At 50.6% G+C, this 21,396-nt stretch overlaps 8 protein-coding genes across 8 annotated transcripts; 4 read left to right on the forward strand and 4 right to left on the reverse strand.

Moving 5' to 3' along the window:
• Window positions 1-990: 990 nt before the first annotated feature.
• On the forward strand, window positions 991-4,413 carry A1O9_12829 (uncharacterized protein; the record flags this gene model as incomplete). The annotated part of the gene is made up of 1 exon (XM_013398242.1): window positions 991-4,413. The coding sequence occupies one exon, from the start codon at window positions 991-993 to the stop codon at window positions 4,411-4,413; it is 3,423 nt and encodes a 1,140-aa protein (XP_013253696.1).
• A 397-nt stretch (window positions 4,414-4,810) lies between these two features.
• On the reverse strand, window positions 4,811-6,749 carry A1O9_12830 (uncharacterized protein; the record flags this gene model as incomplete). The annotated part of the gene is made up of 2 exons (XM_013398243.1): window positions 4,811-6,045; window positions 6,098-6,749. The coding sequence occupies 2 exons, from the start codon at window positions 6,747-6,749 to the stop codon at window positions 4,811-4,813; spliced, it is 1,887 nt and encodes a 628-aa protein (XP_013253697.1).
• Window positions 6,750-7,867: 1,118 nt separating this feature from the next.
• Window positions 7,868-9,538, reverse strand: A1O9_12831 (uncharacterized protein; the record flags this gene model as incomplete). The annotated part of the gene is made up of 1 exon (XM_013398244.1): window positions 7,868-9,538. One exon carries the CDS (start codon window positions 9,536-9,538, stop codon window positions 7,868-7,870), a length of 1,671 nt encoding a protein of 556 aa, XP_013253698.1.
• Window positions 9,539-10,482: 944 nt separating this feature from the next.
• A1O9_12832 (uncharacterized protein) lies at window positions 10,483-11,112 on the forward strand (the record flags this gene model as incomplete). The annotated part of the gene is made up of 1 exon (XM_013398245.1): window positions 10,483-11,112. The coding sequence occupies one exon, from the start codon at window positions 10,483-10,485 to the stop codon at window positions 11,110-11,112; it is 630 nt and encodes a 209-aa protein (XP_013253699.1).
• Window positions 11,113-12,136: 1,024 nt separating this feature from the next.
• On the forward strand, window positions 12,137-13,963 carry A1O9_12833 (beta-N-acetylhexosaminidase; the record flags this gene model as incomplete). The annotated part of the gene is made up of 1 exon (XM_013398246.1): window positions 12,137-13,963. One exon carries the CDS (start codon window positions 12,137-12,139, stop codon window positions 13,961-13,963), a length of 1,827 nt encoding a protein of 608 aa, XP_013253700.1.
• Window positions 13,964-14,495: 532 nt separating this feature from the next.
• On the forward strand, window positions 14,496-15,917 carry A1O9_12834 (uncharacterized protein; the record flags this gene model as incomplete). Its single annotated transcript, XM_013398247.1, has 1 exon — window positions 14,496-15,917. One exon carries the CDS (start codon window positions 14,496-14,498, stop codon window positions 15,915-15,917), a length of 1,422 nt encoding a protein of 473 aa, XP_013253701.1.
• A 1,083-nt stretch (window positions 15,918-17,000) lies between these two features.
• Window positions 17,001-18,755, reverse strand: A1O9_12835 (uncharacterized protein; the record flags this gene model as incomplete). Its single annotated transcript, XM_013398248.1, has 1 exon — window positions 17,001-18,755. One exon carries the CDS (start codon window positions 18,753-18,755, stop codon window positions 17,001-17,003), a length of 1,755 nt encoding a protein of 584 aa, XP_013253702.1.
• Window positions 18,756-20,263: 1,508 nt separating this feature from the next.
• On the reverse strand, window positions 20,264-21,225 carry A1O9_12836 (uncharacterized protein; the record flags this gene model as incomplete). Its single annotated transcript, XM_013398249.1, has 3 exons — window positions 20,264-20,662; window positions 20,716-20,971; window positions 21,029-21,225. The coding sequence occupies 3 exons, from the start codon at window positions 21,223-21,225 to the stop codon at window positions 20,264-20,266; spliced, it is 852 nt and encodes a 283-aa protein (XP_013253703.1).
• Between the last annotated feature and the right edge of the window lie 171 nt (window positions 21,226-21,396).

The following is a 21,396-nucleotide window of genomic DNA, read 5'->3' on the forward strand; positions in this document are numbered from 1 at the left end:
GGCGACGGCGATCGCACCCTCTACCGCTGAATTGATGCCGTGAATGGGTTGGTGTGGTGGATGGCTTGCAGCTGCTAGATCCAACGCATTCGAACCAGCACTTGACCGCCCAATCAGTGGAGTTGGCTGCCATCACAGGGAAGATAGCCCGAATGATCTCCTGATTGATCGATTCGTCTCCCATTGCACCACAGGTATCTGTGGACAACAAGCTTCTATTATACTGATATGCGCCGCAGTTTGCTGAGATCAAAAATGGCCCATTGGTTTTGTTGACAGAGGTGCTCCGTACAGGACCGTACGAGGACGAGTTAGTCGGGACTTCCTTCCTTGTACTCCGCCGTACTCTACGCTAGTCCTCTCACGGCAGCCGCGTTAAGCTGTCCCAAGGTGGTTTAGCCCATAGTGCCCGCGCCAAGGTCACGTTTGCACCGGTTGCACCTGACTGGGTGAGCAGAACTTGGGCAGCCGCCTTCCGCGCGTGTCAATATCACTCTCGTCCTCACTCTCGCTCTGATTGATCTCTGATCTCTGATTCTTGATCCCCATCAACCCTCACCCTCACTGATCCCTTATCCCTTGCTAGACCCCTTTGGCGACAACACCTCCAACCATCACCGCTTCCTTCTTCCAATCGAGCACCGAATCTTGACGAGATTGCTATCCCTCTCCCGCGCTCCCTCCGGTTCATCCTTGCCTCTCCCTTGCAAAACCAACACCCGCAAGGACTTTCTGCGACCGAGACTGTGGCCAAAAGCCACCCGATCACAATCCTACTGTTCCAATTCACAGGCCCTTCCGCGTGACCTCGTTCATCTTGTCTCCAGTCTGATCCCAGGATTGTGATTTCGATTGCGCTCTACCACTCGCAAAACAAACATCTTCACATTCGCCGTTTGCGTCCCCCTATATACAAATCATCACCGGCCAAAAGAGCGCGCCCTCTTGTGTGCCGGTCATGTGTCGATTGATGGTGCGAATCACGTCAATATGAATGGGCACCGGCCGCCGACCAACGGAGAATACCACATGTCGAATGGCATCCAGCGAGATGGCGCAAGTTCTGCCTCGCAGGATATAGCCCCTAAGGGAGAAAGACTACCTCAGAAACCGTCCGTAGCCTTCTCCGATCATGAGCAAGGACACACCAATGGCCGGCCGAGCGACATTCCCTTACGTCACTCCACACCCCCTCACGCTCCCGCGAGTCGCTCCCAACAACCTCCGCTAGAAATCCTTCAATTGATATCCAAGGACAGTTACCTACCTCTTGCTGCTCTTGTAGGCCGCTCTGCACAATCATGCTGGAACAGTCTTTCCATATTGCTCGAAGAGTTAGCATCCATCCATGTCTCCGACCACGTTGGCGAATCCTCTAAGCCACCTCCAAGTGGTCAGACAAACAACCAATCAAAGGCAAACCTAGAAAAGAAAGACAAGTTACTGCAGTTCGCAAATGAACAAAAGGCCAATTTCATCAAGCTGCTAGTTCTCCTCCAATGGAGCAGAGATGTCGACGATGTCAGCAAGACCATCTCCATCAACTATTGGCTCATGACCCGCCGGCAGGCTTACTGGGATGTTATCGCGTCACTGGCGCTCATCAAGCAGGATTCTGCAGGTTTCCAAGTGCCCAATCCCGACCTGAAAACCGCCGCCGAGATCCTCTCGAAAGGAAAAACGGTTGAGATGCCGACACTTGGATACATTCCGCAAAGGGATCTTTCAAGCAAGCAGATGCTCCATGTTTTAAAGTCGCTCAATCAGTTGTTGAGCATCAGGTTAGCCATGTCCGACAATCTGCCTCCACCTCTACAGAATTTCCACATCCACGATGGTCGAGCCACTTTCGTTATCCCGAATGAGTTTGAGATGGATGTGTCAGTCCTTGACAACAGCCCCGGCTCTCAATTTCGAATGGTCGACTTTCGCTTTGCCTTCACCCCGGCGCCAAGCATATCAGATGGCATGCGAAGTGAAATTGAAAACTTTGCAAACTCCAACATCGAACGGGATGGGCTTCCGGGGTGCTACCTCTTCTTACAGGAGTTAATTCTCTCCTATAAGTTGGCGGAACACTACAAGCAAGCCATAGAGCTTACGCGAACCCAGTGGGCCGGAAACTTGCGCGTCGAGCTGATTCGACGGACACTAGTCGTTCAGTACTGGTCCAAAAGGCAGACAGCAAAGAGCTGGGTTGAGATCGGCATAGCGAGTGGTCATGACAAGTCGCAAAATTCGGAAAATCTGCCACACTTAGATGTGAGGTGGATCAGGTACGGTCAGCTGATTGCTTCCCCGATGCTTTCAACAACCCAATCGGTTCTTAATCTCGAGGAAATACTCCGCCAGGTGGTCGCTCAAGACTCAACCCTGCTCCTTGACGATATTTACGATAACCTCAACTCCACGCCTCTTTTTGCCAACGGCGACTTGTCATTGGAACAAAGTATCTCAGCTACATGTCCCGAAGAATGCGCTTTGACAATACAGCTTTCCCACTCTTCACAGATCGATCTGGGGATTGATTGGGTGACAGGATCGTTCGTCATAAGCCCTGTCACCGAAAGGAGCGAAAGACTTCAGTACGAGATCAACAGAGCCCATGGTGTTGGCGGTGAGATTGTCTCAAAGCTACTAAACTTCAGATGCAGCGTCTCCGAATCAGCCATCAGTGCGGCGATGTTAGCAACCAATTGGGAAGTGTTACGTACTTTCAGGTTCAGCCAGTCGGAGATCAAATCCTTGTTTGGCGGCCCTGTCGCAAGGCTCAATTCGTTTCGCAAGCCCCGTTGGAGCTCGGACTATTTCGTTACGATATCACACACCCACAATGGAGACCAATGGTGGTTAATGCACCGGACAAAGTTTATCGGTTCAAGTGGTCAAGGCCAGTTTCAAGTCGTCCGGAGTCAGCAGATGAAAGTTACGCACAAACTAAGCCCTGCATACTTCGACCGATTATCTGAGTACACCACAGGCGTCATCACTCTACGCCGAAATGCTGAGTACTTGAAGGAACGGAATCATACCCACGATCTACCTCCATTCCCAGATTTTGAAGACGGTTACAAACTACCTGAACTCTCATTTAGATTGACTGGTTCCCAACAAACATCTTCGATCCTCGACACCAAAAGCAAAGATGACGATCATCGCACGATGGTCAATGTTCGGTTTGGTGGAGTCGATCCTGCAACCAACATGACAACCGTCATTGGGAAGATCCATCTTGATGGCAATGCTGGCATCTCCAAATACCTCGACAAGTCAACATTGGACCCTGACGTGTCTCTGAATTTCAGTGACCAAAGTGCCACTATCCGTGTGGAAACTTCCATTACTGAGGCAGCAATTCCGACCATTTTGGACAAGGCAGTTCACCTAAAGAACATGATCTCGACCGTACAGGAGATACGTCGTCTTCCAGGAATAACATTGAAAAGTGTTTCCAAGTCCGGATTTTCAGTTTACTACTACAGTGCACCATCCAAAGAACTTTCCGTTCAAGTGTCTTTTCGAGACAGCGGCCAAGCGCCGCAGCTCATGTTTTTCCCCCGCGAAGAAAATCCGCATTCTCTCCTTGCAGAGAAGTACTCAGACACACTCGTCTTTGATCAGCATCCGTTCGAGATCAGAATTCATAATTTTCTGACCTCACTCATCATGACATATCCGTTGGCCCTTTACCTCCATAATCTACAGAAGAATTATGGCCAAGCAGTGAAAACAGACTCCGGTCTTACATCGACGGAGACTGGCCCACAGCTGCGAGTCCACATCCTTGTGCGGACTGCCCAGCATTTCGCCATTCAATATTTCACAAATAAAAATCATTATTCGAAAGATGGCGCACCTGAGAGCCAGACAAGTCTGGTAGCTCGGTTGGAGATCCTACCACACGTCGACCACGGGTCTAAGAAGCCAATGTGGCTAGTCCGTGCGGCAATGGAGGAGTTCCAGGCTTACTCAAGACCGTCGTTCTCCAGCACTTCGCTCCGGCTCAAACTTCGACAGGGAGTCTTCTCGCGAACGGAAACACCCACAAAGTGGCTGACGCTGGATACAGCAGCTGCTTGCCTGGCTGACAATCCAGAACCCCTATTGCAAGAGATTCACAACCTTATCACGAACTTCGTCAATGAGCAGAGCACAACTCAAGTTGGGGAGGTCGCACCTGCTAAAGCAGATGCTCAAAAGGCTTCAACTGGCGGTGTCTCGAATGGAAACATCAAGTCCAAGGGCCAACCTCGTGCAGCAGGGAAGATGCAAGCGCCTGCGGCTATTCCAAATGGGGCCGTAAAGCCACCACCACAAAGAGTCAACAATCCTGCAGGCCGAGCGTTTCCTGGAAAATCTCAAATGAAATCGAATGCACCAAACAATCAGGACAACCCAATAACACTGGACTAGACTAGATGACACGATTGTCATGATGTACGATGGCTTAAGGGACGGGTTTCAATCTTCCTTTCACGTGTATGCTTCCTTTTGATATATTTGACTCACAACGATCAGATGCTTTAGCGCAATACCCAACTTGAATAAAAGGACCCCAGCAAGGGGGTTTCGAAGTGCGACCTTCAGCATAATCACTTGGTGTGACAGAATAGAATTATAAAACGGCCTACCCTTCTGGAAGGCGTGCAAATCACAACCAAGAAATGTGTTCGACAGGATCGTCCTTCCTGTTCCATACGTATTCTGACTCCAAGTATCTTTCTTCTTGATGTCCCGAACACGGTCCGATTTGCGTTCGCTTCTGATTTTCCGTCCACATGCAGCAATCCCAGCAAGCACAGTCTACAAACTAGCTTAGCTTTTCAAGCGACGCCTTGATCTGGAGTGCCAGTAATTTCGAGTAGTACCGGCACAGCGCCAGATTCCCTCCCATGAACCAGAATCCCGGGTGGCCGGTCTGGCGCCAGATTGTGCGCATTTCTCCTTCAGCGTCGTAACCCCATATATCACCTACCCGGTCGGCGATCTCATCACCGAAGATCTCTCGTGCTTGTGTCCTCATGTTCTGGTACCCCGTAGCGAAAATGATCTCATCCGCTTCGAGCTCCGAGCCGTCTGCGAAGCGGATACCGCGCGGTAAGATCTCATCGATCTCCTGCCCCTGCTTCATCTTGACCTTCCCGTCAATGATCAACTGCGAACCGCCGACGTCGATGTAATAGCCGCCACCGCGCTGGAAGTATTTCATAAACAGGCCGGAATTCTCTGGACCCGAATCAAGTTTAAAGCCGGCTTTCGATAGGCCTTCGAGGGTCTTGGCGTCATGTTGGCGTTGGAGTTCCGTCACCTTGACTTGCAACGATTTCAAGACTTCGCTGGGGAGACTATGCAGCCAGAGGTCTGCGTCATCAACGGGCGGACCATTTTCGTCGTACAGACCTGCGAGGCCGATGTTTGTGATAGCCTCGCTCGAAATGACACATGTTGTTGATCTTTGCACGAGTGTGACGTCGTAACCCTTTTCGTAAAAGTCCTGGGCAATATCGTGGCCGGAGTTGCATGATCCCACCACAACGGCTTTCTTGCCTTTGCTCGCGGGTTTGGCACCTTTGAATTCGGAGGAGTGACAGAGGACATCGCCCTCAAAGTTGGCAAGACCTTTCGTGGTGGATGGAAAGTTCTTCTTGCCAGAATGTCCTGTGGCTTGGATGACGTGCTTTGGGTGGAGGCTGCGTGTCTCGGTGGTGCCGTCCGGCTTGGTGCGCTTGACGGTTATCGTCCACAACTTCTTTGCGTCGTCCCAGGCGGTTGATTCGAGAGTTGTCTTCACCCATACGTTGAGCTCGAGGAGCTTGGCGTAGGACTCGAAGAATTCGCCCAGCTTGTCCTTCGGCGTAAAGACTGGCCAGTGCGCGGGGAAATTAATGTATGGCATGTGGTCATACCAGACGGGGTCGTGGAGCACGAGCTGGTGGTATCGCCTTCGCCAATTGTCACCAATTCGGTCCTCGCTGTCGATGAGCAAGGTGTCGACGCCCAAGTTCTTCAGTCGAGCCCCCACTGTCAGCCCAGCTTGGCCAGCACCTAAACATAGTCAACAACAAATTCTTTGGGTGATATCATGGAGAAGGCTTACCAACAACCAGGACGACCGGGTCCTTGTTCTCAAAATCAAAATCCTGGGTCCGCCGCTCCTGCCAGTTCTTCCGATCGATCTTTCCACCATGCTCGACCCCCTTTGGTCGGCGGTGATTGACCAGCTCTTCATGGCCGGAGATGTTGCGGAGGACGGTGAAGAAAGTGAATATCTGCCATTTGCCGTCTTTCTCAGCCAGGCGGACGACGCCTTGTCCGGCTCCGGCGCGAGACGTGAAATTGGTGAAGAACTGGATACCCTTGACATCGCCAGTGCCGTCGAATGCGCCCAGCTGTGGCGAGCGGTATGCTGTACTTCTGTCGATCTCAAAGTTCGTAAGAGGACACCGTTGTGCCAGGAACGAGGCGATTTTACCCCGGCCTTTCAGGGTATGCATGTCCCATGAGAGGGCGAGGTGGTCGCGCCAGTATCCATCTTCGAGGAAGAGGTCAGCGATCGCCTGGGTGTCTTCTCGCTGGAGGGAGGCGTTGATCGATTGGACAACTTTGTCGGCAACTTCGTCTGGCGGCACGGACGTAGATTCGGCGGTCTTGGGCCATTTTGCCAGTGGAATGTTGACAGAGCCCGGGACGCAACGGTCTTTGGAGAGGGTGAGTCCTGGGTCGGTTGCGGATTGGACCGTTACACTCATTTTTGGATATTTTGAAAGAATGACGATCGAGAGGAAGTCGGATGATAAGGTGCTTCGTCGTCGATGAGGTTCAATTTGGGAGCGAACTATTGTATTTGTATGAGTTGTGTGGCGCTGATTGTCGGAGAAAGTGTTGGAGAATTTCTAGCTTGTTGATCGGAGATGTATTTATTTGGTAACTTCGAAACTGGAATTGAATTGGACCTTCGCCGCTACTTATATAAATCCTATGGTGCGTCGTTGAGGAACGAGTGCAGTACTTCGTGGCTTGTTTCAACTTTTTGGCTGGAGATACACCCCCCGCACATTAGGACAGCATGACACACGCATCATCCCGCAAGGTTCACGCGGCAATCGATAAAGGCGTGTCCTTGGTGGGCAACAGAGACGCTCGGGTTCAAGCTCTGAACTTTGATTTGAGGGTTTGGCTCGGAGAAACGATCAAACCACTGGCAGTGCAAAGAAGCCGACGGGGGCAGTCCGCTTAGAGATGATAAAGCCGGGGAAATGGATTGTAAGACAGCTGCAGCAAACAATTGACCAGTCAATGTGGCGAGCATAGGTGCACCGGCATCCCCATCCGCCTGCCCGGCTATTCATGCTCGGATCCGACCACTCCCCCTGGGCCGGTCTAAGGCTCCGCAGCCTTCATCCATTTTGAATGAAAGTTGCAATTACTCGTAAGGCTTTGAGATCTGGAATGATAGATCGCGAATCGGTGCCGGAGAGTTCCCAAGCTCCGTCAACTTGTTGCGGTCGGCTATGGAAGCACCAATACCGAATTCAACGTATGTACTCGAACACATTGGTTCCTTCCACAAAGTAGGCTCTACCATCGGTTGTGAAAACATTTGACAGAGGCGCATCACGGCTATTCCCATGGTGGCGCTTGCATCCAAGCGGAAAGCGTCCTAAAAACGTCTTAATGGCCACCTTGCGGCACCATGGCCGGACTGAACGCTGGTGCGCTCATGCAGTTAAAGCTGCGGTTTCTAACACAGCCGAAACATCCTCAGTCTGGGCGAGGACCCGAGCGAATTTTTGCATCTGTCCCTCACCCAACGGAACTCCAAGAACGGCCGATATCCCATGTCACTTCTCAAGCCTTTCCATGCATTTCAACCTTTGCCGCTCAGCTGGTACAAGATCGAAAGTATTTCGAAATCTGCTCCGATCGTTGGGCTTGAATCCGCAAACTCTGAGATGAACCGCAGCATTTTGGTGCACCACAGTTCATATCCTGTAGGTAATGCTTGCCGGAGCCGAGGATCAGGCGAATTTTTGAAGGCATGGAAGATTAGCAATTGGCCAAACATCTGCCCAGACGCAAAATACTTCAAAGGCATAAAGTTCTTCATTTTGGCACAAATCTCCCAGGTCAATGGCCAATCCATGGCATGCTGAAGAGCTTCCTTGCATAACAGCAAATCCTTCTCTGTCACAGTTGCCGGGGATTGGATAGCTTTGTACAGGAATGGTCTTCCTAGATGAAAAATGGATACTCGATAGCGAGTGTAGAGCAATGCAACGACCACCGCATCTGCGGGGGATTTAAAGCCCTGGTTCGGGTTTTCATCTGTGTACTTCAGGGTGTCAGGTAAGTTGGCACTCCACTGCTCAAGCTGGTGGCGCAGTTCATCCGCCAGCGCTGGGGAGGGGTGGACGTAGAACAATTCTTCGCGTATTCGGCTAAGAATGATCCTATGTGCTATCTGAGCCAGGAAATGGTAGTGATAGTAAGAGTCGTCGGGATTTCTAGAAAGAGGTTTGTTCATGTAGGAGAATGCCGTGAATTTGGGGAGGGGGACAACATCTTCCCATTCTTTGAACGAGCTAGGCGGGAGCTCCAGTTCTTGTACGATGATGGTCTCGAGTAATATGGCGCTCCAGAACAGTCGAGAATAGATGTCTATGGTCCACTCGTCATATGGCTCTGGGGGGCATCTCCAGAACGCGATACAGCTCGTTGCTGCACGTGTCGTCATCATCCATTGATCGACTGGTCTCATAGTCTGAGCGAAGAAAACTGCAGACGTCAAGTAATATTGGCAGCTCTGGATACTGCGATCACAAAGACAAAACCCAACTCGCCTCCGGGCTTCATTGAAGAAACTTAGTCCAGAGACGGCCTCGTCTATGGTTTGAATGGCAAGCGGAGGCAGCGCTACATAATGAGGTGTATCGAATTCACCTTCTTGATATGCTTTGAGCGCCATGCAACCCAGAGTCATGACATTAAGCACCAAACAGGTCTCCATGTCGTACCCGAATCCTTCACGAACCACCACAGCGAGTGTGTTTGAGAAATAGTGGTCGCGATCGATGAACGGATAGACCCTGTTGAAGGTGTCGAAATAGGCATTTGACAGCACCTTCACGCATGAGATGCTCAGCGTGGCGAGCCAGTCCCCGAAATGAGTATTGATATCGGGATGTATGGTTGCATTCAAAGGAGGTCGCTCGAATTCTAGGCGAGTGGGGTAAGTGCTGTCTACTCGACTAACAATGTCAACTAGTTCTCGTGGGAGACACTGTCTTACCCCCCGCCAGTGTACTGTTTGGTGGGCACTGAATGATATCACCAGGTTGTCATCAGGGAGAGACAAGGGATGTCTGGACAGATTTGTTTGTGGTGATAGAACCGATCTACTTGAAGGGACTGACTCGGGATGCGAAGGGCTGTCTTGTAGAACATGGCTTGGATCGAGCCGGTCGGGATCGGACTCAGAAGAAGTTTCAAGCTGAGCTCGGGTGGACAAGTGATCTAGCTTGAATTCTACTCTTTTCATAGTGTTGAACAGCATACTCATCGATATCTCGTTTCTATGTCACAAGTTAGAGGTCGAACACGGTCCTAGCTAGGGATCATGCCACCACGTACTTGGTAGGTTTCCGCTCGGCGTAGGTGCACTCGATTCCCAGGCTTTTGCAAAGGCTGCAGGGGACATCTTCGTCGCATCTGGTCTTCTTTGCACGACAAGCTTGACATGCCTCGAAGACAGTTAGCAAAATGATATGCCCCGATGAGCATGTGGTGCACAATGGCATATTACCTGGCGAGCGATAAAATTGCGTTGCCGCTTCGATGGTCTCTCGTTTCCATCAAGAAGCAATGCTGCCGGGTTAAAAGGGCCCTCAAGACCGTCACTTGGGGGCACTTCAGGGGTCGGTGTCATCGCCCATTCAATCTACCAAAGCGTGTGTCAGGAGCTGTGCTGCATCAGAGCATCAGGGCGTGAGCGGGTTTGATATTCAACAAAGGATGATTACGAGGCCGTGGTGAGATGCAATGTCAGTAAGAAATCACTGCGGCGCTTGTCAACTTGTCAATTTGTCAACTTGTCAGCATGGCAGGTGGCGGTACACAAGAAGCGGTCGCTCCTGCTCACTTGGATTATGCTTGTTATTTGGGAGCTTCCTCATTTGCAGGAGATGCCATTGCCAAGGCGTTACATAATCCAGCCCATCGATCTGGTGGCAACCACTACATTGCGAGTCGGTCCATCAACCCAGCTGACGTCCTAGGCTTGTCAGGCGTACATGGGTGACAGGACCTATCAGGCCTTGCCGTTGCCCTTGAGTTGATCCGTCGTCTAGTATCCCGCCTTGCCTCCCCTTCATTTTGAATCTAATTTGGAGAATCTCAGGATTAAATTGCTTCGGCGGATCCAGGGACTGTTGGAAAACGCTGTACGTTTCTAGGAGTACCCGCGGGCCACACCGTCTCGCTGCCATGGTTTCGTGTGCGATATATCCCGACCTTGCAGGCAAGGTGGCTTTAATCATGGGCATCGGCCAGGTAGGAAGCACGCAATCCAAAATCTGGGGCAACGGCGCGGCCATTGCGAACGTCCTTTGTCAAAACAAGGTGAAAGTATTTGGATGTGATCGAGATATCGCTGCGGCGGAGTTTACAGCCCGCCGCTTGCGAGTGATGGATGGCACCTGCGACGTTACGGCTGCGGATGTTACAAAGCTGGCGGATGTTCAGAAGGTCGTACATGCGGTCATGCAAAAATATGGTAGGATTGATATCCTGGTGAACAATGTTGGCATGACAGCGCCAGGTGACCCGGTGAGCCTGTCTGAGGATATATGGGATAAACAATACGAGGTCAATCTGAAGAGTGTCTATCTATCCTGCCATGTGGTATTGCCGATTATGGAGAAACAAGGATCCGGCTCGGTGGTCAACAATGCTAGCATCGCTGGGTTGCGACATCTGGGCAAACCGCCAAGTGGCTTACAACTCCGCAAAAGCAGCCGTTATCCATCTCACAAAGGTAACTGGCGTGCTATACGCTGGCAAAGGGATACGAATGAATTCAGTGGTGCCGGGGTTGATATACACGCCATTGGTTGAGCAATTTGGGCTGAGTGAGCTAGAGTCTGATAGAGAGGTGTATCGCAAGATCACCGAACACAACGTACCAATGGGCCGAATGGGGGATTCATTCGACGTCGCCAATGCAGCCGTGTTTCTCGCGAGCGACTCGGCCAAGTATATCACCGCCCAAGAGATCGTCGTTGATGGTGGACTGACCAGCTCGACGGGGACCTGATTGACGAGGATGTAACGGCGGTATGGTTCCCTCGGCGTCTGCAAAACGTGGAAGCAACTCAGCCTTGGCTACTGAGCACCTGGGGTCACATCAAGACATCCTGATAAGAAACGATAGAAGAGCGTTTCACCATTTAGGGACAGTCACTATGATAGCATCTGGTGTGCCGTGTGCCCTCAAACATGTCCTGGATAGAGAGCAACCTCGACGCGACGGTATCAATAAAAGGAGGGGTAACCGCCAGGGACGACTGGTGCGGGGCCATGTTTTGGGAGCCGAGCACTGTCACGTGCTGCGGGCCCTTAGTCATCCAAGACATGAAATCTAAGTTGAAACTAACTAGCTAGCAAGGAGCTAGCTTTAAAATCTAGAAGTGATGATTGATTACAGAGCCGATTAGCGTTATTCAGCCCAGGCACTATCCCGAGACCTTAATTTGCCCAAGTGCCTATAGAAGGGAGGTCCCTGGGGTGGCTGGAAAGTATTGAGTGGATGTCACGGTAGCACTCCCTGCTCATCTTGGATCTGGTTGTACACCGGTCTTAGAACGATGCGCGAGTGCAATTTGCTTTGGCCATTCGTGTTACATCCAGAGTGAAGCTGTGTGACCGAGTACAAATAATTGCCCAAATGTACCAGACCGAGACGTCACCCTACCCAAGAAATGGCAAGTCACTCTGTTCGGGTCACCTCCCACTGCAGTGTACAGGCAATCTCCATCCAGGTTGCACGAGCGACAAATCAAAGATCTCATAACTACCCAACGTGACCTCTTCGAATATTGCTGCTTGCCTGTAGCTCCATTCAACCTTTGGTAATCCAGCCATGCAGCTTGCGCGCAGAGTTCTGAGGTTTCTTGTTCTTGGGGTGGGGATTTGCCCCTCTGCAAGCGATGCAGTTGCCGTCAATCCGCTTCCAGCGCCGCAAAACATCACCTGGGGATCATCCGGTCCGAAACAGGTGGCAGGCTATCTTGCACTGAATGGAGCTTACAACCCGATCGTGATTGACGCATGGGCTCGTGCCTGGACCACGATATCTACCCTTCAGTGGGTGCCAGCTGCCGTTGAGGCTCCCATTTCAACGTTTGAGGCTTTTCCAACCGGAACAGTCTCGCGCCGCACCCGAGGAACTTCTTCGTACCTGAGTCTAATTGACTTGACTGTCGAGAACTCTGAAGCTGATCTGCAGCATGGGGTTGACGAATCGTACTCTTTAGAAATCACCCAAAACTCTCCTTCAGTTGCCATCAAAGCTAATACCATTTGGGGTGCCCTCCACGCCTTCACCACCTTACAGCAAATCATAATCTCGGACGGCAACGGTGGCCTCTTGGTCGAGCAACCGGTGTCCATCAATGATTATCCAAACTATCCACACCGAGGGATTCTCATTGATAGTGGTCGCAACTTCATCAGTGTGAAGAAATTCTACGAGCAAATCGATGGCCTGGCTCTTTCGAAGCTAAATGTACTCCACTGGCACATTGTTGATTCCCAGTCCTGGCCACTCCAGATTCAGGCATACCCTCAGATGACCCAAGATGCTTACTCAACGAAAGAAATATATTCTCCAGATGATGTTCAGAACCTCATAGCATATGCACGTGCAAGAGGCGTGCGAGTCATTCCCGAAATTGACATGCCTGGACACGCTTCGTCCGGATGGACCGCCGTTGATCCGGAGATTGTCGCCTGTGCTAACGCGTGGTGGTCAAACGACGACTGGGCTCTCCACACGGCTGTTGAACCCAATCCAGGGCAGCTCGATATTCTCAATAACAAGACCTACGAAGTGGTGGCAAATGTGTACACTGAGCTATCCAGGGTGTTCTCGGACAACATCTTTCACATTGGGGCGGATGAAGTGCACTCCAATTGCTTCAACTTTAGCGCCGCGATCCGCAATTGGTTCGCAGCAAATCAATCTAGGACATACAATGACCTTTTGCAAGTCTGGATCGATCGATCATTCCCATTGTTCTCTGCGGTTCCTAATAGGAGGCTCATGATGTGGGAGGATATTCTAACTGCGGGTGATCATGCAAATTCGCTACCAAAGGACGTCATCCTTCAAAGTTGGAACAATGGACTCGAAAACATCCAGAACCTGACAGCTCGAGGCTACGATGTGGTCGTATCTTCCTCGGATTTCTTCTATCTCGACTGCGGGAATGGCGGTTGGGTCACAAATGATCCTCGTTACAATGTACCGGCAAACCCAAATGCCACAGGGCCACCTACATTCAACTATCTAGGCATGGGAGGATCTTGGTGTGCTCCTTACAAGACGTGGCAGCGGATCTATGACTACGACTTCACCCTGAATCTTACCGATACCCAGAAGAGCCACATTCTCGGAGCTGAGGCACCTTTGTGGTCTGAACAGGTTGATGATACCGTCATATCGTCCAAGTTGTGGCCAAGGGCTGCCGCGCTGGCCGAGCTCACCTGGTCTGGAAATAAGGATCCCGCAACAGGATCGAAACGCACGACTCAGATGACGCAGAGGATATTGAATTTTCGGGAATATCTGGTCGCGAACGGAATCCAAGCTACCGCTTTGGTCCCTAAATACTGTTTGCAGCATCCTCACGCATGTGACCTCTACTACAATCAAAGTGCTTTGGCCGACTATTTCGTTGCGTCGTAATGTCCTCGAGGGAGAAAAGTATGCAAGTTTGACGATCTCAAGTCCCAAGTCTGAAATATTCTAACTGGAAGAAATGACTGCATTCTCATGAGGAAGTCGAGTGTGAAAACTTCTCGCAAGGTTGGAGCAGATATCCACATCAAAGCAGAGTTCTGTACCCTATCAAGGCTCTCTTTCATGAATGTCCGAGAGTCCAGCTGCCTCGGGAGACACAGGATTTGCGAATTGAAGCCCACATTCGAGATAGAAAACCGCTCTCATTGGGCATACCCATCAACATGGCTGACTCTCGAGGTCAGAACCCTAGCTTTTTAGTCTCCATCATCCTCCGATCACCCTTTGGCCAGTCAGTTCCGAGGTCGGGGTTCTCGTAACAGATGTCTGTGCGGGGTGTGGAGGGTGTGCCGTACCTTGGGAGACTCGGCACAAATTAATCATAGTAATCACAGACTTCGCTCGCTGTGCCTCCTCACTTTCCCTTCTCTTTAAAAAGTTGGATAACTTGCAAGATACTGTAGAAGGGGTGCTAGTTATGGCTTTAAATAGAACATTCTCGCGCCACGACGTAGGCACAGTGGAAATCCCCGTCACAAGCATATTTGCTAGGTTTGTAGCGGATGCATCCCCGGCGTTTCTGTCTGACAAGATTCGGGAGAGGCTCAAAGAGTACATTGTTGACTTCATCGCAGTCACTTTAGCCGCAGGCCACAGCTCTGATTCAACCGTGTCTATCTACAACGCAGTCAAGGCTCTCGGTGGGCAGACAGGGTCATCAACTGTTCTGGGGAGAGGGAGATCCTTTACACCCCAATACGCAGGTTTGCTCAATGCTGCGCTGGGCCATTCGTTGGACTTCGACGATACTTACGCTAAGGGCACTTTGCATCCTGGGGTGACTGCAATCGCAGCAGGCTTGACCCAGGCAGAACTTCTTGAAAATAAGGTCGACATTGACCATTTCCTCATCGCTGTTGCTGTTGGGTATGAGATCACATGTCGACTGGGGAAAGAACTGGGAAACGAAGCGTACGCGCGAGGTTTTCATAACACTTCCACGGCAGGGATATTCGGATCAGTAGCAACAATCGCAGTCTTGAAGAATCTCTCAGTCGACACCATAGAGAACGCTTTCGGACTTGCTGGCTCCAAAGCGGCAGGATCGATGCAGTATCTAGAAAATGGCAGTTGGAACAAGAGGCTGCATCCTGGATTTGCAGTGCACGACGCATTTCTTTGCACGGCACTGGCAGAAGCAGGGGTGATTGGTGCCGCTAAGATCTTCGAAGGTACATTTGGCTTTCTGCAGGGTTACAGCCCAAAAGCGGACAAGGACCTTGTCTACCTGACGAGTGACCTGGGCCAGAGATGGGAGTTCCTCGAAACCTCATTGAAGCCGTTCCCGGCATGCCGCATGACACACGGATTCATTGAGCATGCAGCGAAGTTTGGATACGACAAGGGTCAAGTGACAGCTGATGAAGTCAAGGCCATTACCCTGTCGTTGAGTCCTAACAACGTCAGCGTTGTTGGTGCTGCCACCAAAAATAAGATCCACCCAGAGAACATGGTCGATGCTCAATTTTCAGCATATTTCACCACAGCCAACAGTTTCCTGTATGGCTCAGATAACGGCGTACGTTGCTATGAGCAGGACAGACTCCTAAACACAGACATTCGAAAACTGTGCGACCGCATTACCTGTATCGCCGATGAATCTCTCAGACAATTTGGTTCAAAGCTGAGAATTGATTACGAGAACGGTACCTTTGATGAGGTCGAGGTCCCCTATCCTCTCGGGGAATCACAGCACCCCTTTACTAGAGACCAGGTGGATGCAAAGTTCTTTAGCCTGGTGCAACCAGTCCTAGGCAGGCAAAGAGCGCAAGCTATTCTGGACACTGTGAACAATATTGAAAAGCATAGCATCGCGGAGTTGCTCAAGTTGTTGTACTGAGAGGGTGCAAGACCCTTGGCCAGCATTCAATGCACTCCAAGGCACCTGCGATGTTCGCGGGGAGAAGAGACTCTCGTGGTTGAGCGTCTGAAGGCGGATAAATGAAATTATAGGAGTACCGGGCGATATCTGGTTTGGATACAAGAATGATATCATCTACTTATATGCTCATTAATCTTGCCAGCAGAGTAGCAATTTTTCCGGCAGTTGAAGATCATCCACTTTGATTGAGATGATTGGTTCATTCATCAGCCATGCGCAAGATTGCCTTCCAGATAATGATGTGCACGAGTAGATTAGTTCACGATGGGCTGGCCGAATGCAGCCCGATTCAGAGAGCCAAGAGCCCTTTTGGGTATTCAATACTTAGAGTAAAAAGTCTATGAGATGCATAGTATCAGCAAAGAATGTGTTGCACGTATTGACATTTTACCCGGACGGTGTCAAGGCAAATGTAAAGGATGAATGCCTGCGTCCATGCCTCGCACTATCTACGTACGAGTACTTCAGGCCGGCAACAGATTCGTTATCGGTTACTCAAATAGCCCATTGGCCTAAGGTGGCCCTCTCCATCGTACACCGTCCTCCGTGAAAACACTTCGTCAGGGGGAAGGGTCTGATGCAAGTGTTCGGTAGCGCCTCGGCCCCTAGGCCACGTAGGCGGCAGCGCAAGCCAAAATAGCTAAATTTGGGACATCCGCTGGTTCCCGAGATTGCCTCGCACTTATTCAGTGCTGCGCCAGATACTTTCCAACCGGGCAGGGGGCTAAGGCTGATCTGAAAAAAGCTCCTTGTCGTGTGACGAGCTGCTCATTCTAGATTCCAATACGCTTCGATTGACCCAATGCTTAAAGTGCATCTCATACTTTGATCGAGCGTTAACCTGTCTGGATCACACATTTCAGCAAAGCATCGAATGGCGGCGCACAAAGATCAGATACGGATGAGAGCGATGGTTGAGATTCCAAACAAAGGCTGTCGTTTTGAGTTCTATTTGCCCACCACCCACAGTCAATGGTGCATTTACATACAATACATGGTGGAATTAATTAGCCCGAGATCTGAAGCCGACCGTCAATCTCTTTAGCCATTCTTCCTCTTCGATCCTTCCTGAGATGCAGAGGCTGAACTGGGATGTTCCTGGAAATGGTTGGCTCGAAATGCATCCCCTTGATGGCCCATGCTCGCAGCTCTTCTCCGATGATCCACGATGCGAGCCATACTAGTTTGAGAGGTGATGCCGGATCTGGAACTCTCGGCATTGTCGTTGTCTACAGGGTGAGTTACCCAGCCTTCAACCCTGCGTGCGAACGCTACACAAGGGATGTCGACAAACCGCCAAAACAGGTCTGAGAGCCAGAAGCAAGTAGTCCCAACGAAACACCATCCCATGATATGTGCAATAACTTTTTGATGATCCTGGACACCTTGCCACCATTCGAGATTCAACGTTAGATCGCTTGGGGCCCATGTCGCGATCCGTAGCGTCCAGGGGAGAACTCTATATCCAAGAGACTTGATCACAGTTCCGTGAACAAGGTAGAGGGCGTAAGATATCTTGCCCAGATAGCAGACAAATGGGTTGTTGAAGAGAGGGGCTAGCGACGGGCAGGTTGCAACACTCCAGACAGTAAATATTGACCCCACCATGAGCAAGGTATTGTCAATGTCTGAGATGCCCCAGCTGGCGAAAAGAGTGGGAAGATAGTTTGGCGTCAGTTGAATCTCCTGTGGTGAAGAGATCATGAAAACCCCTAGGGTGAAAAGTACGGTCCAGAAGAGTTTCGGAACCACGTCTGGAAGATGTAGCAGGTGCCTCCAACTGCCTGTTTGCTTCTCGTCCTGGTTTCCTGGTAATAGCTGGTCCGACTTGGAATAATAAGCTTGCCTGATAAGGTCGAATTCTGCGCAAAGCATCCCCGCAAAGAACAGTGAGGTATAAAGCCTGTAGGTAGAGAGAGAATAACACGCCAGTGCGGCGATTGTGGCCATGCGCGGCACACTTCGCATTCTGGAGGTCGTCACTAGGACGGCAAACACGGCCATGCTGCTCCGAAACTCCTTGGGTATCGTCCATTGATGATCGTCGTACATGAAGTAGTTGTGAACATCAGTGTCCCTATCGAATGGTATCGTGGCACTAAATAAAAAGTCCACATTACCTAAATAACCCAAAAGTTGCCCATAAAGGTTCAATCGTGGAGGAGGCTCCTCCTTGAGGAAAACGAATGTCGAGTAGTCATTATATATTCGAGATGACTCGTCGAACAAGCCCAGGTATGTCAAGCCGCAGACAAAGAGGCTGACAATAAGACACGGGAGGTACAGACGCATGGCGCGGCGGAGGAACGACGAGGATATCGCCTTTTGGAAGTCCAGATATGACTTTGACCGCATTAATTTGAGAGGCTTATAACTCAAGACGTACCCTGAGATGACGAAAAATAGAAACACGGCAGCTTTCCCATACCACAACAGACGGATGAATGGGACTCTCATTATCCATGTCTGAGTTTCCCTTGACTGGTAGCATATGACATAGTGCTCGTTGAAGACGAACAGACAAGCCAGTCCTCTCAAGCCATCGAGCGCGGCAATGCCCGATTTTGAGGGTGTGGTCGCTGTGTGAGTCGTGAGAAAGCTCGGTGTCAGGACTAGAACCGTTCTCTTCAACCTCCCAAGAACAGCAGCGTTTCCATTGAAATGTGGAAGAGTGAGACCCGGCCAGGGCTTGTTCGAAGATACCAGTTGCTTTTCCCCAGTCAACGGCGCCGACTCATCGCAATCGGCTGTATCATCGAGTCGCGGGTCCCCAGTCAAACGAATAGAGTCTGCCATGTCCAAGGTTTCGATCCGCCGAACGCAGGGTGTGCATTTCGCATTCTGGTGGATATGCTGCGCTTATGGATTATTTTATCTGTGGCTCCTTTTGACGTGCCGGAGGCGTAAATAGGGGAGGGCAAAACAGCTCCCCACATGAACAATTTTGGGTTCCAATGGGGGGAGAAGATTAATGGTCTAGCGGGGTTTCTCAATGAACCTTTCGAGTAGCTTCTCAAAACGCGAGATTTTAGTGTATCCGTCTGTCAAGCATCGAAGCGAGAGTCTGGGCTTGTGGGCATATCACCTCCGAGCACTCCATACTCTGGTCGGAGTTCCAGAAAGAAAGACTGCATGCGGCAGGGATTCGGACTTGGGTTTCACAGAAGTCTCGCTTGGCTTTGAGAAGTAATTGGCTCCCCAAGCAGATGACAGGTGCACCAGGGGCCGAGCCACGTCACATTCTGAGGAGACATAAGAGCTGTTTGCCCGCAATTTTCTTTGTGTCTGGTCTTCCCCAGCTGTCGACAAGACATTCCCACCTGGAAGTTTATTACTCATATGTTTGAGAAGCCGGCATTCGAGCAAGTATGGATGCGAAGCGCTCCGACGGAGGAATTACGACTCAGGCGACTTTGTCTTCCTGCGAGGTGGAAATTCTTCAGCGCATCCATATGTATGTAGAGGCAGCAGGCATTGTTACTATGTACTACCCACTACCCTTTTGACCTTTGTTGTAGTAAGGGTGAGGAAATGAACCTGAGCTTCCATGAAATTTATTCCAGTCACTCTTCAAGCCAGAAGCCTGTCAGTGTCATCTCGCCGTCCACGGCTTGACCTGATTGATCCGCATGACTACAAGCCTTGGCGCCCTCGCGAGTAGCAACCGGCCCCTGAATTCTATACCGAGGCTCGCCCCCTCGTGGCCCACCCTGTTCGCTCGCCAGGGACGGAGAAACCGATCAGGGGGTCAGGGTTCAGGGGGGTTTACATCGCCGTACGCGTGCTCATCTCGCTAAGTCAGCTTGAGGGCCGGGCGGGCTTCAACACGAAGGCGAAGTGCTGTCTTCCTAGCAGAAACGACTAAACCGTAGCAAGGTGCCCCTCCACCCCTCCTGGCCGTGCTCCTACTGCTTCTAGGAGGGGCCGCTTTCGGACTTGGTATTATGGATTTTCTCCGACCATTTTGAGAAGCGATTGTTTGCCATCCTCACTCTGCTTGCAAGGGATGCCTTGTGAAGCCCATTCAAATCTCGATGCAGCGCCGCCCGATTCGTAGTTGACGCTCTCTACCAGCGACTCTGCTGGCTACATCAATATCTTTGTTCAATATTTCCTTTCCGGTCGTAAGAGAGGCACGCTCGCCTTGTTTTCGGATCTGATCGAGCCAGCCGCTTAGAGTCTCACCACCTGTCCACTTCAGCAATTTGCTCCATGATACAGGCACCGTGCTCATCGTTAATCCAGATAGTATCTCCCATTGTGCGAGCAGACGACTTCATCCGATCTGATCATCTGTCCCCCGGTCACGTGGTTGTTGGTTTGGCTTCAGCCTTTTTCTTTGCCTTGTCCATTTCTTTTTGTGCTTCCTTCTTTATCAAATCGTCCATCCTCTTTCTCTCCTTCGGGGCCTCGGTCTTCCAGAATTCTTCGATTTCCTGCAGATATGTCGTCTCATTGAGGTTGAGTTCCCATTGTGGTAGATGTTGCTCAGCTACGTCCATCCACGGACTCATTCGCTGTCCTCGCAACGATTTGTGTCCAGCATGATGCACTAAGAGGTCGCCTTCCTTGATTGAGTTCAGTTTTACTTGCGATTGTGGTTCCATGGGGTCAGCAAATAGGCCGTTTGTTTCCCCCCGATTACCCGCATATGCATTAAACCACCTCTGCGGGACATGCATGATATTGGCTCGGAATCTTTCCTGTTGTACATCATCAAAATTCCCCCTTCTTGTACGGTTAAACATGGACTCACCTTCTTGACCCACATCCCCATAGCTGATTGGTCTCCAAACTCGAGCTCGATGGCGGGATCAAATATTTCGGTGCCCAGGCATGCTGTCATGAGCCAGACAGACCACTCATGAACGCGTAGAAAGAAGACACCGTTGTTGAGTCCTCGATGATCGTTTGTTACTACCCCGTGAATGTGATTCCATTTATCGTCCGGCGGAAGAAATATTTCCAGGGGTATTTTTGGATTCATCAACACAATGTCTCCATCAAACCAACTGTGTTCACAAAAGAATTAATCACTTGTCGCCAAGCTATAGGCCGCGAATACATACACGAGCCATTTGAGCCGCCTGTCTTCTGGCAAAGCCAATTCGGCCAACAGTTGCTCAAGAATGTATGCGGGCTTTGACCAATAGCCTGGCAATGTCTTCTCTCTCAAAACATACATGCTGTAGCCGAAATTTCTGTTGTGTGGAACATGTGCCGCCAAAGCACGCTCATAGAGGGTGTTGGTCTCTCCGTAAAGCATTGACAATTTTCCGATTGAGGATCCGCGGTGAAAACCCTCGTCCTCTAGACTTGCAACATTGGGAGGTGAATTCCCGGCATTGCGGAATATGCCAAACCAATCAGTGATCACTGTGCCCATACACAGTACGGTGGTGAGAACACTGATCAGCTTCAAATTCGCCCTCCAAAT

Source organism: Exophiala aquamarina (genome assembly GCF_000709125.1).
Source record: "Exophiala aquamarina CBS 119918 chromosome Unknown aczIA-supercont1.28, whole genome shotgun sequence".
NCBI lineage: Eukaryota > Fungi > Ascomycota > Eurotiomycetes > Chaetothyriales > Herpotrichiellaceae > Exophiala > Exophiala aquamarina.